This window comes from Trichoderma evansii (genome assembly GCF_050947405.1).
Source record: "Trichoderma evansii strain SZMC 28006 chromosome Unknown GGI43scaffold_10, whole genome shotgun sequence".
Lineage (NCBI taxonomy): Eukaryota > Fungi > Ascomycota > Sordariomycetes > Hypocreales > Hypocreaceae > Trichoderma > Trichoderma evansii.
Window position 1 is genome coordinate 150251 of NW_028145196.1, and position 15611 is coordinate 165861.

The following is a 15611-nucleotide window of genomic DNA, read 5'->3' on the forward strand; positions in this document are numbered from 1 at the left end:
TTGGGCAATGAAAATAAGAATAAGAACAAGTTACAATGAAGAAAAATAAAGGATATTTGCCGCCGCCCATGATACCAGTTTTCGCCCATCGCATCACTCGCTCTTTAGTTGCTTCCCCAGAACCAGTATCTAAAGACAGGCCGTGTTAGCATCAATATGATCTTCTTTTTTTCCACTTTCAGGGATTAGCATGGGATGATAACTTACACTGCTGAATATTGCACTACAATGTTGGCGGCCTGGCCCTGGCATGTAGCAGGTGCGCTGCCTCCGGCTGTGTCGAGTCTGTACACCTCCTTGATGCCGCCTGTGGCGCCATCCTTGGCAAGGAGCTTCAACCACGGAACGGCGCTGGAGCCCGAAGGACCCTTGGCGGCAGTGGCGGGTGCAGAGACGGTGTTGTTCTTGGAGGTGGGCACTGTGCCAATGTCCAGAGTGGGTGTATCCAGGTTGAAGAATGGGGTCGTGCTGTCGGCGAAGAAGTGGTGGCCAGAGATGGGAGGAAGCGTCATGGGGCCGAGTGATCCCGTGGAGGTGACTGCGTCATAGTAGAAGTTGACGGCCATGGCGGGGACCTTTTCCAGCAGATCTGCGTTGGTGGCAGCGAGGCAGCTGACATTGAAGAGAGTGGCCAAGGCTCCAACAGCTACGGGAGCTGAGCTGGGGTTGCTCGTATCGCACGTGTAGTTCTGGGTGCCGCGGCCGACGGCAACGTGATGCAGTACCAAGCCCGCAGATGGAGGAGGCATACCAGTGACTAGATTCATCTATTAGTACATATTTATATATATGTATTACAATCGAATCTGATCTCAAAGCTGTACTCACTGGTAGGCATCTGTGCCTTGGACAGGTCACATATCGGCGCAACGGGTTGCACTTTGGATGTCTGGACCTTTGATGCAATCAGGTTGAAGTAATCTGATATAGCATCCAAGGCTGCCGCAGGGTTGGCCACATTTTTGAGGTCGATCTTGGGGAGTGCCGGAGCAGCGTGAACCCCAAAGATGGCAAGTGATGATACCAGGATTGCTGATGGACGCATTGTGTGTGAGAAGGTGTGGATGTAGAGTATAAAGAGGCGATGGTGATGATGTTTTGTATTGATTCAGATTTGATTTCCAATAACCAGATTGGTGGATGATGATGATGTGATGGGTGATTCGTAACCAAGGACCAGCCGGCAAGCGCAATATTTTTCTTTGTTTTTATGGCGAGGGGATAAAAAGGCACAAATTGATACCAGATACTGACTCAAGGAAATAGGAAATAGGAAAAACAGACAAAAAAGGAAATCGGGATATGCAAGAAGGATATTCAAGCTGAGGATGTTTCTACCAAAACTCCGAAAACACAAAACAATGCGGCCACCAACCTTCTCTTATAACCCAACAGCCAAAAACCCGCCCCCGGTCAAACTGTCTCACACAATCTACGCGAGCCAAAGAAAATTACTTGCATACACGCAGTGCTACCTCACTACTGAGCCATAGTACGCGCAATTCTATTTTAGCTTACTTTAATTAGAATTCTTTCTCTTTTCCTTTTGCCGCCTGCCGAGCTGGCGCCAAAAAGCCCTAGCAGCGCAGAAAATAGAAATGAGCGAGGCGGGAAGTATATTGGATGGGTGGGGGGAAGGAAATCATGGTAGGGAACCTTCTGCGTATGAATCTTCAATCCATCTCGCGCTCTGCTGCGTTGCCGCTGAGAGGCTTGATTGGACGAGAGGCGACGGCGGCCGAGGCGCGCATGGGTCGGGGTTGAGGCGACGGCAGGGTTGCGATTGGCTGCGCGTGCGGCCATTTAGGCGCCCGGACGGGGAGGGCCTTTAGAAGTTGGGGTTATACATAAAGCAGTAGGTGGTAGCGCTGGAGCAATATGAATAGATGAATAGCCTGCTTGGCGCAATCTATTTGGGCTTTGGTGAACATGGGAATATATTATAGTAAGATGCTGATGGAGAGAGAGAGAGTCTAGAGCGTTGTGCTCTTGTGTTGATTAATTACCATGAGGTAACAGTAAACAGTTGTATACTGGGTCCTCTCGGTATCAGGTGCTAAAGAAAGTGCTCTCTCAAGCAAGGAAGTGCAAGACAATGCGGAGTACATACATCAGTGTCGACTCTCAAAACTCCTCAAAAAGACGAATATCAAGCAAATCGTCAAGTAGCCAATCAACACATAATCAGAAGAAATAGAACGAATTCAATCTTCTTCAGCTCGTCTCTCATTGTCCTCGCGCGCCTCCCACGCAACGACAAGCCAATCCGTTTGCATAACAAAGCATCTGCCCATTTCTCGGCGCCACATGTTCGGCCCGCCGCCGTGGCGGTTAAACCGAATAAACGAACCATTCTCACATCCACATCCACATCCGCTGAACCCTATCCCATCCCGCCCAGTATTCCAAAAATAGCACCACAGATCTCGGGGTCTCTTCCCAGCCAACCAAGCCAAACCACCATCAGTTCTCTTTTTCCGATCTCTCCATCTCGTACCCCACGCGCACGCGATATCTCATTTGACTGCTACGGTCGTACTAGTGGTCGGACTACAGATGTATGCAAAGCATCTCCGAGATGAAGGTGTAGCGCCACCTCGGCATTCGTTCACCGTGGGCAGAATAGACTCTTGACTTGGCTTGAGTGCTCACTATTTTCCTACCTATATCCAATAGAGTACCATGTTATCTAGTTTATCCGGTATCAACAAACGATGATATAGTGGACCAAATACATAGCGCTCGCATTTATTCAAGCTAGAAGCCAAATAGAAAGAAAGAAAATAGACATGTGTAGCGACATAGAATAGCGGTAGTAAAAATAGCGAGCCGGGGTGGCTTACAATGCGCAATCAATATACGCAAATGCCCCCTCCTCGGGCCGCGCTGAACGGCCGGCGTCTAGAACAAAGTAGCACCACCGCATTCTTAGCTCTCTTATCCTATCAAGTCTCTTAATCTCCGGAGACACACGCGTTTGCAAGCAGCAAATGAATTTCGCAGATACGTGTAAGTCGCACTATCAAATTACAAACGAGTACACAGCATAACATGAAATGAAGACGCACATTCTCTTCCAACACAAGCCTGTCTACCAGCAGCAGATGTTGATCATCTCCAAGTGCACTGCTCTGCCAAGCAATAAAGAAACTCCGTGTGTATCATATATAGTAATAGTAGTAGTACATGTGGTCATATCCAAAAAGCAGCCAAAATCGCCTCCCGCTGACCAGCACCGAATGACCAGACCACTACTCCCCTCTTAAATTTTTACCCATCAAACCCATCCTCCCGCCAGTCTCCATGGCCTCCACCGCTTGCCGCTCCTCCACCTACTCCCCCTCCACCAGAAGCCGCTCCCGCCGCCGCCGCTGCTGCTGTCGAGCCGAAATTGCTGGCGTGACTCTCAAAGTCTGCCGTGCCCAGCCAGTACAGTGAGAAGAAGACCAAGATGTGCAGCGCTACGCAGTAGGCGGCAAACAGGTTCCTGCTTGTCCGCGACGCGAGAACCATGCGCGTGATTGAATATACCACTCTCTCTGGAAGACTCATGCGTCGATATGCTCTGGCCGACTCTCGGCCGCGGAACGCTGCAAACGGCGATATGCTAGACTCGTACGCTTTTTGGTACCGGTTCAGCTCCATGCCGGGAGTTCCTGTCCCGCCGATGGTGACCGTCGACGGGTTGGGGTTCGTCGCGTAGGCAGATGACGAGGATGTCGTGGCCCCTCCTCGGCTGTAAGTCGAGACATACCTTGTCTTCTCGTAAAGATTCAAGTTGTCTTTTTGCAGAGCGGCCACTTCTTGTCGTAGTTGCTGAACCGCCCGATGGTTTTCCGAGAGCTCCTGCTCCAGCTGAGCGTTCCTCTTCTTGTAGCGATCTCTCTGCGCCATCACCATAGGCAGCATGCCTGATCCTCCTCCCATTGGTTCACGCTCACCGGGTGCTGTCCGAGGGTCTATTCCACTAATTATGGATGATGTGGGTGATATTCTCCCTCCTTTACGTCCTTGGGCACGAGTGATGTAGGTGCCAGCAACAGATGCGCCAGATGGGAAAGCGTTTGCCCCTTCTGCTTGGAGATCTTCCAGATCGCTCTCCAGCTTCTCATTCAACTTCTGTGCCTTCTCCAGCTCTGCATTGGTTCTCGAAAGATCTTCCTGAAGGTCTTCCAGTCGGCGCTGCAAGTCTTGATGCGAGACACGAAGAATCGTAAGCTCATCGTTGAGCTTTTTATTTCGCGCCAGCAAGAGTTTCTCCAAAGTATCGCCCTTGCCAGTGACCCCTTCGATTTCATGTGGCGCCTCGTCGTCATCGCCAGTCGAAAACTCAATGCTCTTAAGAACCTCAAGCTCTTGCTTCACTTCCTCGTAGTCACCCCATTTGTCCACCTTTTCTTTGAGGGACTCTTTCTCCTCTTTTAGAAGGGCCACTTCACGCTCTACTGATCGCAGCTTGCTGTCGAGGTCGCGTTTAAATCCTTCCTTCTCCACCCTCGCTGCTTCCAGTTTGCGGATGAGAGACGAATTCTCCGAACGCATTCGCATGTATCCAGGGTCATCCTCCAGGGATGAATTCTGAGACTGTCTCGATGATTTGGCCTGAGCAAGCTCAAGTCTCATCCGTTCATTCCGTGCTTCGACTTCGGCCAGCCTGGAACTCGTCCGCTCAAGATCCACGTGAAGCATTTCAAGCTCCGCGTTCAAGGCCTGACTGCGCTGGCCATCTTGTTCTTCGCTGTTAGCTTTTCCTAGTCGCTGATTGACTTCGTAGTTGGCTTTTAGTTCGCTTAATAGGCGTTCCTGGTTCGCAACCTTCTCTTCGAGAGTCTTCTCTTTGGCCTCCCAATTGTCCTTCTTCTCATCCAGCACAGCGGTCCATGATGTTTCCACCTCTTTTACCTTGACCTCCAAGTTATCCTCAAGTTCTTTGCGGGCAGCGCGTTCGTCCTGGAGCCTAGATTCGGATTCTTCGAGCTGCGTCGTAAGCTTCGAGACGCTCTTTTGCAGATGCTTATTTTCTTCGGTAACTTTCGGTAGCGTATCTTCGGATACCAGCATCGAGTCAACCGAGGCTTCCAGTAAAGGATATGGATCGGGAGCCTCGGATAGCGAGGTATATGCCTTGAGAAATGCCGAGTTCACCGATTTGGAATGATTCGTAAGGAGATCGATAAAGGTTTGGTATGCTGTAGCCACCCAGTGTCAGCCGCCAGTCTTGTTTTTGAACACGATGGCCATTAGCCAGGGGAAAATGCACCTTTAAGAAGCCCTTTGATCTCTGCCAACTTTGTAGCATCGTCTGATTTTCTGAAATCCTTAGTCTTTTGCGCCAGCTCCTTGCGCTGCACCGTCGAGTCTCGCTGGTAGGTAACAATCTCCGACGCAGTATTGTCCAGATTGGATACCAGCGTTGTCAGGTCAACATCTGTGCGACACGGTCAGACGATTCAATTGCACGAATACCCGGCATGCTCAACATACTCCTCCACGCTGAGATGGCATGAGAGAACTTGTTTCCTCCAGCAGCATCGGGGCTGCTGCTCTGCGCTACAGCCCCATCTGTATCGTTCGACATGGTTGTTGAGCCCCTGTGGTATATGTTTTTCGCCGCTGCGGAAGAGAGAGGTGTTCAATCAGGGAAGCATTGAAATGCCGACTTCGTATCTATTCAGGGAGCAAAATGCGCGGCTCCAATGGTTAAATGCTCCAGGTTGGTGGATAGACAGTGTGTGCTTGGAGGTTGTGAAACGAGTTGACGTAGCTAAAGTTGCATCGGCGCAAGGCGACGCAAGCTTCCAGGCGCCGCTGCCCCGTAGTTCCAGCGTGTCCTAGTGCTAGACAACCAGCCACAGGGGCCAGTAGCAGCGCCCCACCTCAGCCTCGCCCGCAATAGCTGTAGCTCTCCAGTGCTGGACGAAAGGCTGGGGCATTCGTCACCTTGAACACGAGCACTTTAAGACCTCCCCCTCTAGCTCGCCTTTCCAAGTCGCTGCTCTCGTTGCGAGCGCAGATCTTTCGCCGCGAACCATCTTTCCGAAAAATAACATGAGCCGGGTTTTCAGATGACATCACCAGAAGGAGATACGCTGTCATGACGTCCAATGGCCCGGGTGGAGGGGCATCATCACCATCATCCGCCATGGCTTCGCCAACCGTTAATGTGCAGCCTGTGGACCGATCAGAGGGGCCGTTTGTGTTGCAACCATGGGTAGACTCGGTACCTCTCTCGGCAGATGGTACTGAGGACGATATCAAGATCAACTGCGTCGAGTATTTTGGTTCGTGCGCTCTTTGTTTACGCCTTCAACCACTTATACCATTTGCTAACTCATCGTTACTATCCTCGATATGCAGACGGTAACCTTTACGTCGGCACTTCTGCCGCTGAGCTCCTTCACTTCGTTAGCATCCCTCCAGATCCCTCCGACCCGTCCGGACGACCGGTGTTTATTCCAGCCTCCAGGCTCTCCCCCGCATTCGCTGAAAACACCACCTCTCGATCCGGTGTTACACAAATCTTGCTGCTACCTCGCGTTGGGAAGGCGTGTATATTATGCAATGGAACGGTCACTTTTTACTCTCTACCGGAGCTGAGTCCAGTTTTTGGTACGAAACAAGTCAAGAACTGCGGCTGGATTGGCGGCGTCGACTTGAACGAAGAAGGACTTGGCGATGGAGCTACGAACACAGGCGAGACAGTCACGGCTCTTCTTTCTCTGAATAGGCGTATCCAGGTTGTTAGGATTGACGAAGATGTGCGCGCTGTCAAGGTATGATTCATTGCCGGCTATTTCCAGGCAAGGCTTTCTCACTATCAGGGCTCACCACTTACATATTTACAGAATATCGATTTTGCAGGAAGCACTCTTTCTGTGCGACGGGATTCTATAGCATGTGTCGCAGATTCAAAAACTTACGCTCTTCTCGACGTGGACCGACAATTAAAGATTCCTCTCATGAACATGTCATCCTTGGAAGAAAATGTTAATGCTGCCGAATTTGGTCATGTCCAAGACATTGCCAAGGGCGCAAGCGGACGAAGTACTTCAAGAAGCCGGGCACAGCCCAGAAGCAGTTCACAAAGCCATAAACGAAGTGCTAGCCTAGGAGCCACAGGCCCGTCTAGAGACTCACCAGCTCCCAGTTCTCGGGGTACAAGCCCACGGCCGCCTGCCTCACAGACGCTATCTCCCCCGGGACAGCCATCGAGCCCTCGACCTCCTGAGGAGCATAGTTCAACTCCGCCGCCCGGCGACAAACCGTTACCAGCACCCCCTCCGCCATCTAGCCCAGCTCCGCAGGTTGTGACGGTGTTTTTAAAGCCGCACATTGCCTCACCAACCCCAGAAGAGTTCCTTCTTGTTATGGGTACGACTCCTTCTGAACCTGGTGTTGGCATGTTTGTAAATCTTGATGGTGATCCTACACGGCCAACAATTACATTCGATATATATCCTGAGCAAGTTGTGGTTGATCGCAATTCATCGGATGCTACCTCGTCGGAAGACGAAGACGGCTATGTGTTTGCCTCTATGACAAAAAATGTCCAGGGCACCCCTCGCAGCGGAGTAGAAATTCAAAGTTGGAGTGCCGGTAATGAGGCACATCCTGAAAAGCAATGGTTAGAATCAGATGATCCCAACCTGAGCGGGACATACGGGATTCGTGCTCTCACAAACAGCCAGGAGACCCAATCCGACGAGGTTGTTGAGAAACTCAGCATGAAAAAATTCATACCGTTTCCCGGCTCAACTGAGTCCTCCGCTCCAAAGTCACCGACGCTAAAGCCCTCAAGCTCTCGGACTACTCTCTCAATCGAACAGCTATCAAAGGAGAAAGAACTCTTCGAGCGTGACGCTGATTCACAAGACGGAGAGCCGCTTCCAGAGGGGTGGGAAGCCGCACGAACTACAGAAGGAGAGGAATTTGCCCGCCGCCTTGCGAAATCCAAGACGCGCGTTGCTGTATGGCGTGGCAATCGGATCTGGTGGGCTGTGCAAAATCCCCTAATTGTCCAACTCGACAAGAGATTGGAGATTGCTCGCCAGGCAGCATACAGTGATAAGCAAGATATTGATAAACGCGCAATCATTATGGTTCTATCGGCTATTCGCGATCGTGAGCCAAAGACGGAGCTCGAATTTACTACATTTGGCTATATACAACAAAAAGCCGGAGTTATTCTTTTGATCAATCTCCTTCTCTCAGCGCCAGACACGGAATTCTCAGACGAAGAATTAAATGCTTTACAAGAAGTCCTAGTCGAAAGTAAACTTGATCCTCGGGTTGTCCTGTCTCTAATTCCAGGTGTTCGGAATGAAATTATTGAAGGCCGTCAAGGTATTTGGGTTTATGGCGGTGTAAAAGAATCTCCTGAAGCTTTCCTGGCAAGTCCAGCATTCCAAACGCTATCCCAAGGAGGCATTAGAGGTCTTCCACTCCAAACTTTGCAATTCCTGAGGCGCTATCTACACGCTTGGAGAAAATTAAAGGGCTTCGGAAGTGTATTGGTTGAGGCTGAAGTGTTTCGAACGGTAGACGCAGCGCTACTGCTCGTTCTGCTAGAGCTGGACAGGCACTCACCCAAAGGTTTAGGAAAGGGAGGTGCCGTCAGGGCCGAAATAGGTACACTGGTGGATGGCGGTTTAGACTGCTTGGATCGAGCTGTCAGCCTCCTCGAATCATATCACAGATTCTTTGCTCTGAGTCGATTATATCACAGCCGCAAAATGTCCGCCGATGTTCTGGCGACTTGGAAGCGTGTTCTCGAAGGAGAGGAAGACGACGCCCAAGAGTTAGTTGATGGCGAGCAAAGAATACGGGATTACCTTACCAAGATTAGCAACCAAGAACTTGTTCAAGAATATGGTCTGTGGTTAGCCAACAGAAACCCAAGACTCGGTGTGCAGGTATTCGCCGAAGATAAGAGCAAAGCACCCAAATTTGAGCCCGCAAAGGCAGTAGAGTTGCTGCGTGCGGAAGCTCCAGGTGCGGTCAGATATTACTTGGAACATCTGGTGTTCGATAAAGGCTACGAAACATACGTTAACGAGCTTATTTCATACTACTTGGAGGTTGTCATGGACGATCTCGAATCAGACGAGAGCCGGGACCGCGTCTTGGCCGCGTACGATGCCTACAGAGCTCTTCAAAATCCTAAGCCAACGTATAGGCATTTCCTGACTGAGAATGCCCCTGAAAACGACGATGTCTGGCAAAGCCGTCTTCGACTACTTCAGCTCCTTGGTGGCCCTCACGAGTACGATGTTGCCGCGATTAGAGAGCGCACCAACAAATTATCAGGCGACTTGCTCGTCCCCGAGGCAATCATCCTTGCAGGCCGAGAGCGCAAGCACGAAGAGGCCCTGCGTCTCCTAGTCCACAAGCTCGGCGACTACGACACCGCTGTATCCTACTGCCTCCGCGGTGGTGCGACAATCTACTCTCCCACGCAGGGCCGCCGCGACAGCATTCCCGAGATCGAACAACAGCGTCGCCTCTTCCAGGTCGTCTTCAAGGAATTTCTCGCCATCGACGACGTGAGCGATCGCGTCGAGCAGACCACTGGTTTGCTCGATCGTTTTGGTGGGTGGTTCGAAATCGATGACGTTCTGGCCCTCATCCCAGATCGCTGGTCCGTCGACATCGTCGCAGGGTTCATCGTTGGGGCTGTACGGAAATTAGTGCAGGAGAAGAACGAGGCTAAGATGAAGAGAGCCCTTAGTGGCACGGAGAATTTGAGGGTTAGTTACGATTTGGTTGTGAAGATTGGGGAGAAGGGGCCAAAGGTCGAGGAGGCGCCAAGTCAGGAGTAGAGCGTTTGTAAAAGGAGGCATTTGTCCCATTTTTGAGAAGAGCGATATGTTATGGCGTTGTTTTGGGGGAGATGAGAGGTTTTTTGAATAACTGTTTCGAGTAAAATTTATGTATGTAACGAAAATAATACCACGTCCACGATACGATACTACTCTCGTGAATCAATCTTATATAACACTGATTTTGCTACCGTCATAGGAAGTCAAACCAGCAAATACTCAATCACGTTTACATATACCATAAAGGATTTAAGAAAAGAAAGCAAAGAGTATAAATTGGGCTATTGAATTGAATGCCATCTGCTTTCCACCCCAAACGCCTTAACACGTGCATCTATGTAGATGGACAGCGCACATATAAACTGCCCATTCCTCTCTGTGAAATTGAGCCATAAACATCAACGGGATATACGACGCTAAGTGCGCTCTACACGTCGGATCTTGGTCCGATTAATTTAATACACATAAGAAAAATTCCCTCATCCTTATCCACTTCAATCTTCCTCATCCTCGGCTTCTTCCACTGTAACAGCCCTGCCCTTTCCTTTGTCGAACGGCTCTTCTTCCGTCTGAGCCGCTTCGCTCTGCTGAAGCTCCAAGATACTAGGTTCTCGTTTGAGATCAGTCTCGGGTACAGATTCATGAGCATTGCTGCTGCTGCTTTCCGGTACATTTTCAGTATCTGTTTGCGGAGCTGCCTGTGTGCTGGCTTGGCTGGCCGTGTCTCCTTGGTCTAGACGAGATCCGCTTCCGAAAAGCTGGTTGGACCCGCCCCAGTTTGGCAACATTGGGCTGGGTGACACTACGGGAGGGAGATCTGATGAAGTCACAGGGGTCGGCAGTTGATCTTGTAGTCTCGTAGCATTGGAAGCAGGGGCGGGAAATGGCGAGGATTCTGCCGGCGCGGTCTCTTGATTAAGCGGTACCGTCGGTGTTGGCCGTACTGAGATTGATGCAGCTTGGCTTCCGTTTGTAAGATCCCCGGTGTGAGGCACACCAGTAGTCTGAGGAGGAAATTGCGGTACAGTCTGAGCATTATCCAACCTCTGCAGAGGCGTCAAGGACCACCCAGGGGGCAGCACTAGTCCTTCTGGCAACTCAGAGCTACCAGCAGGGATTGCTGTCGTGGAGGGGCCAGCTCCGTGTCGGGTCATTAATGGGCTGTTCATTCTTGGTGACATTCCCGGAAATGGGGGAGGAAATGGTGGCAAGCCACCAAGCTGAGGTACCGACATGGGCAGCGGCGGTAGGCCTACCGGGGGGAGACCCCCAGGTAGTTGAGTGAATGGTGCAGGGAATTGGGCCTGGCCGTTCTGCGCGGCGTCTTGTGGCTGCAGTCGTCTCTGACGAAGCCGTTGGATCTCAGTATTGAGAAGGTTGGCAATTTGTAGCTCTTGTTGCGTATTTTGTAAAGTCTGCATTTCGCGTAGCAACATCTGCTCCGCCTGCTGCAAGAGATTTCCGACTTGTTGAAGGCTATCACCCGATGGAGGCAATTGGGACTGATTCTGAGAGGCTGTCGTAGCTGGATTTGGTTCCTGGCCACCAGCAATTTGCGGCATGCCAAACTGTTGAGCGAGCTGGCGAACTTGCTGGTCATTAGCTCCAAATCCAACTCTTATAGGACCGAGAGTAAAGACACGGGGCTGTCCAGCGGCTCGTCCCCCTTGAGGAAGAGGCGCAGCTCCATCTTGCCCGTCGCCTATATTGTTATCATTGTTGTTTCCGTTGTCATTGTTTTCGTTTCCACGTTGATTCTGGCCTCGTTGCGGCGCCTGGCCAAATTGTATTCTGAGACCGGCTTGACGACGGCCATTACGATTTCGTGGCGGTTCGCCTGTGACGGGACTTCTACATGTCGGGCATACCTGCTGCCGTTCTAGCCAGCTCCTGAGGCAGCCAAGATGTAGAATATGGCCGCATGGAAGTTTCTTGGGGCGTATGCGATCGACAACACCTACATTCTCTGCAGGATCCCAGAAACGCATTTCCTCACGGCAAATGATGCATGTGTTTTCTTGTGCAAGATCTTGCACAGTAGCATCTGCGTATTTGTTCATTTCTTGAATAGCTCGTCTGTAGCGTAAAAGCGCATTGAGCCTCTTCAAAAAGTCTCTTGTTGTCATGAACAGGTCTCGCATAATATGAATAGGAAGGCCATAGAACATGAGAAGCATCATGAAGAAGGAGACGTAAATCCCCAACTTTGCAAAGTCTAGTGATACGTGTTAGAATTTGGAGTTGTATACACATTCTTCAGAAAAGGGGACTTCTCTTACCAGTAACCAAATCCAACCAAAGAATCAGCTCACCCTTTGCCGACCATCCGGGCACTTCAATGTCCATTTCGTCGATATCATCAGGGTTGGGCAAAGGTTCCTCATTCTCCGGAGCTGGCTCCCCAGCGGCAGCGGCAGCTTCGCGCTGGCGAATAATCTCATCTCGTTGCCGGCTGATCTCAGCCTTTCGCTCCGCCAAAAGCTTGCGGGTCTGCAGGTCGAGAATTCGCTGCTCTGTGATGGATACCAAGTAGCGGAATCCCGTTCTTCCAGAGTTGGTGGCGAGAATGGCAAACTCAAACAGAAACATGACCATCATATTCGGCCTAGCCTGCTGAATGACCGTGAGAACGGTATATCGAAGTATCCAGATATCGTAAATGAAACTAGCCGCAAGGGAAATGCTGAGTCGCAGGTGGAAGAGTCGAGGGTTCGTAGGGGGTTGTTGCTCGAGAAAGTCTACACGGCCGTCTCCAATCCATCCCCAGACCTTGCCCGTGACCAGTGCCGTGAACATGACGAGGAACCAAGCCCCAATCTCCTCTCGAAAGATTGTCATGGCCAGACATGTCTCGGTGATAGCAAACCATGCTCGCTCGGTAAGTTGCTCGACCTCGATCGCGCGCAGTGTGCCAAAGCATATCTGCGTCAAGGCATAGATGAAGCTAGTGTATAGCAACAATGTGAAGTTGACCAGAACCTATAACAACAAAGTCAACTGCCAGTCCCCCCCGCGACAAGTGGACATGGAAGGGAGACAAGATGTCACCTACCAGCAGACAGAAGTTACTCTGCGCAAGATACACCATAGCCGAGTAGAAGTTGGCCCGCTGGTGAAATGCCGAGAGAATGACTCCACCCGCCAGGGCAGTCGACACCTAGAATAATCATATGTGAGCATAATGTCCAGCATACACCGAGTAGTTGTTTTGATAGACAGGTTGGGCGTGGTGAATGCCGCGTAGCCTGATTGGAGGAGAGCTTGGCACCAAGCTTTGAAGATCGTGACCTACCCCGGCGTACCAGCCCAGCCGCAGTTTAAACATTGCGAACTAAAGACTTGACTTGGATTGATGAAAATCGCGAATTTGCAGATTCTACATTTCCATCATTCGAGCTTGCAATCGCTCTCGCTGTATTGGGAGAAAACGAAATGGGCTCGAATGGGTGATTAACAATTGTACGGTCTGCTTGATGCCACGTTATTGATAAGGTAGTGATAAAGTAAGCTCCTATTCGGTGACGCACTCTTTGACGGCAGCACGTGACTGGCTATGTCATCTCGAGAGATTCCGCAACTTAGCCGGTTTGATGCTAAAGCCCGCTCTTAGCCTATCAATTTAATGTCTCTCCACGCTATATAGGACGCGTGCTGAAGGATTCAATTACCATTCATTCAGTGAGGCAAGCTGATCCAACTTTGCCTAAGTTATCATTTTATTGACTTCATTGTATAAAGTATAAGTGAGATAAATAAGTCCCATATTAGGAGTTGGGAGAATGCAGTTTCATTACCTCAATCCTCCTGCTCATCCTTTAAACGATCCCAACAACAGCTCAGTATCATTCTCTCACCAAATTGCAATTGACAAACCGCGCAAGATTAAAATTAATAAGCCATTAGAAGCAAAGATCGAACCATGTAAGAGAAACAATGGCAAGTTCCGCAAATTGCCATGCTCGTCGTAAAACGGCTAGTGTGATGTAAGAGGTTTAGCATGACATTTTGCTCACCGTTTCGACCAACACTTGCACAGCAAAACATGGTATTTACCCTGTGCAATCCGTATTATCCAGAGAATTATATTATGCAATCATACCTCAGCTTCTTTCATCTTGCAAACCTCTACTGCCAAAAGACAATCTCGCCCAAACGTCAATGTTCATCTTCGCCGGACGGTAATCACTCTGAGCTCTGCCAGACCGTAAATCTCACTCTTGGCCCCCTCTCTTTAAAAAGCATGACATTTACCTTGTGCTTTGCCGCCATACAATTTAAATCAAGCTATTATCACCATCAACTTACAGAAAAGTGCCCTGAGATAGATCCTCATCATAATCCTTTGCAGGACCAACAACCCCATGCTCAAAGAAACAAAAACATTCACTTACAACATACCATCACAACCAATCATTCTGTCACATTTTTCCCGAAATCTCAACAAACTCAGATTTTACACCCTGCATTTGCATTCCCCCATACCCCATCCGATCCCGTCTCGCCAAGCAAAACCCATCCCAAAACGTACACGTTGTTTACCTTCCGAATAAGAAACAAAAAAACAAAAGGGGATAAAAAATCTCCCACAAACCCTGTAACATCTCATCATCACCAACAGTCCAGGTTTCTCCTTCCGAACTTCCGAATTACCCATGCAAATGGCCCCCTCTTCCAAAAGAGAGAGGGAGGGAGGAAGAGAGCAGAAATCCACGCGGGAGCCCTGTCACAAGATCACCGTTTTTCGATCAAGGGGAGGGGGTGAAGAGGAGAAAAAACCACGCAGTAGAACTCTATATCACGATGAGAGTTTCCACTACGACAGGGTTTACAGCATGTATCCGATAGAATACCACAACCAAAAAGAACAAGGGCAGTAAGAGTTCCTAGTCAAACACAGGGGGTGAAGTAAATAGTCTCTCTCTCTCTCTCTCTCTCTCTATCATCTGTCACAATAAACCCCCCCTAACCCCATCCTCCCCCTTGATCCCCATTCCCAGTTTTTCTCGCAAAGCCACGTTTAGATCAAAAAGAATTTTTTGGCCTTTCCCTTTGAACGAACTCCGTAACGGCAAGCTCCACACCCGGTTTTACTATCCCGTACAAAGGGAAAGCGAGCTGCGGTTACCAAGAGCTCGGTTCGCTTCCCTCCAAGCGCCGTTAAAAAACGGCCCGAGTATTAAAAGAGCACGGGGAGCTGTCTCTGGTAAAATTGGGCATGTCTTGGAACAAAGGGCCTAAATCTCAGACACTTATTTCTTACGGTGTATACAAGTATAGCGGGAGATACAACAGAGACAACTCTTGGGTGAATGACGTGAGTCGAAGCAGGTTGGTTACATAACAGTAGGAAGCGGAAATAAACATTACAGGTCGGTATTACTACATGGCCTTTTTCCCGCTCTATAGTTCCGTGGAAATAGTAACAAGTTTACCATTCACAGCAAGAAAAAAAAGTAAATAAATAAACAAAAGTTCACTCTCTATTCAAGACACGATGTACAAGCCGTACTAGCGATAGTAGTGTCTTTAAACAAGCATAAAAAAATCCACTATCCACTTGCTTAACCAAAGCCACCGATCGACACTCACACAAAGAAAAGAGAAAGTATGACGAAATCAAATCTCAAAATGACAAAGTCTATGACAAAGTCTATGACACGGAGATTCAAAAAAGACACTCAAATCAAAAAACCAACCTCGGTTTTCACCCCGATTTCCCCGATCCAACTGGAGAGGGGAAAAGAGGGGGCAGTAGAGCCAAAGATTGAGAAAAACATAGACATGCAGAAATCA

General features: G+C 49.6%; 5 protein-coding genes across 5 annotated transcripts; 2 read left to right on the forward strand and 3 right to left on the reverse strand.

The window, feature by feature from the left end:
• Window positions 1–36: 36 nt before the first annotated feature.
• On the reverse strand, window positions 37–1186 carry GGI43DRAFT_43326 (DUF3455 domain-containing protein). Its single transcript, XM_083209711.1, has 3 exons — window positions 829–1186; window positions 208–757; window positions 37–129 (listed from the first exon to the last, which is right to left on the reverse strand). The coding sequence occupies exons 1-3, from the start codon at window positions 1043–1045 to the stop codon at window positions 105–107; spliced, it is 792 nt and encodes a 263-aa protein (XP_083060398.1). The 5' UTR covers window positions 1046–1186; the 3' UTR covers window positions 37–104.
• Window positions 1187–3270: 2084 nt separating this feature from the next.
• Window positions 3271–5578, reverse strand: GGI43DRAFT_422855 (CCAAT displacement transcription factor COY1; the record flags this gene model as incomplete). The annotated part of the gene is made up of 3 exons (XM_083208163.1): window positions 3271–5189; window positions 5261–5428; window positions 5485–5578. 3 exons carry the CDS (start codon window positions 5576–5578, stop codon window positions 3271–3273), a joined length of 2181 nt encoding a protein of 726 aa, XP_083060399.1.
• Window positions 5579–5836: 258 nt separating this feature from the next.
• On the forward strand, window positions 5837–10061 carry GGI43DRAFT_405025 (CORVET complex subunit VPS3). The gene is made up of 3 exons (XM_083205982.1): window positions 5837–6281; window positions 6358–6773; window positions 6846–10061. The coding sequence occupies exons 1-3, from the start codon at window positions 6095–6097 to the stop codon at window positions 9816–9818; spliced, it is 3576 nt and encodes a 1191-aa protein (XP_083060400.1). The 5' UTR covers window positions 5837–6094; the 3' UTR covers window positions 9819–10061.
• Window positions 10062–10066: 5 nt separating this feature from the next.
• On the reverse strand, window positions 10067–13291 carry GGI43DRAFT_405027 (E3 ubiquitin-protein ligase HRD1). Its single transcript, XM_083205983.1, has 4 exons — window positions 13111–13291; window positions 12871–12975; window positions 12098–12797; window positions 10067–12033 (listed from the first exon to the last, which is right to left on the reverse strand). The coding sequence occupies exons 1-4, from the start codon at window positions 13141–13143 to the stop codon at window positions 10313–10315; spliced, it is 2559 nt and encodes an 852-aa protein (XP_083060401.1). The 5' UTR covers window positions 13144–13291; the 3' UTR covers window positions 10067–10312.
• A 606-nt stretch (window positions 13292–13897) lies between these two features.
• Window positions 13898–14754, forward strand: GGI43DRAFT_405029 (uncharacterized protein). Its single transcript, XM_083205984.1, has one exon. The coding sequence runs from the start codon at window positions 13906–13908 to the stop codon at window positions 14578–14580; it is 675 nt and encodes a 224-aa protein (XP_083060402.1). The 5' UTR covers window positions 13898–13905; the 3' UTR covers window positions 14581–14754.
• Window positions 14755–15611: the final 857 nt, after the last annotated feature.

Bases quoted from the DNA above. Each gene is read 5' to 3' on its own strand.
- GGI43DRAFT_43326 (XM_083209711.1), bottom strand. From the start codon at position 1,045: ATGCGTCCATCAGCAATCCTGGTATCATCACTTGCCATCTTTGGGGTT. The intron at 758-828 runs GTGAGTACAGCT...AGATGAATCTAG, and splicing joins CAAGGCACAGATGCCTACCA to TCACTGGTATGCCTCCTCCA. The intron at 130-207 runs GTAAGTTATCAT...GCCTGTCTTTAG, and splicing joins GTAGTGCAATATTCAGCAGT to ATACTGGTTCTGGGGAAGCA.
- GGI43DRAFT_405027 (XM_083205983.1), bottom strand. From the start codon at position 13,143: ATGTTTAAACTGCGGCTGGGCTGGTACGCCGGG. The intron at 12,976-13,110 runs GTAGGTCACGAT...TGATTATTCTAG, and splicing joins GGCTGGGCTGGTACGCCGGG to GTGTCGACTGCCCTGGCGGG. The intron at 12,034-12,097 runs GTAAGAGAAGTC...ACGTATCACTAG, and splicing joins TTGGTTGGATTTGGTTACTG to ACTTTGCAAAGTTGGGGATT.
- GGI43DRAFT_405029 (XM_083205984.1), top strand. From the start codon at position 13,906: ATGCAATCATACCTCAGCTTCTTTCATCTTGCAAACCTCTACTGCCAA.
- GGI43DRAFT_405025 (XM_083205982.1), top strand. From the start codon at position 6,095: ATGACGTCCAATGGCCCGGGTGGAGGGGCATCATCACCATCATCCGCC. The intron at 6,282-6,357 runs GTTCGTGCGCTC...CTCGATATGCAG, and splicing joins CAACTGCGTCGAGTATTTTG to ACGGTAACCTTTACGTCGGC. The intron at 6,774-6,845 runs GTATGATTCATT...ACATATTTACAG, and splicing joins AAGATGTGCGCGCTGTCAAG to AATATCGATTTTGCAGGAAG.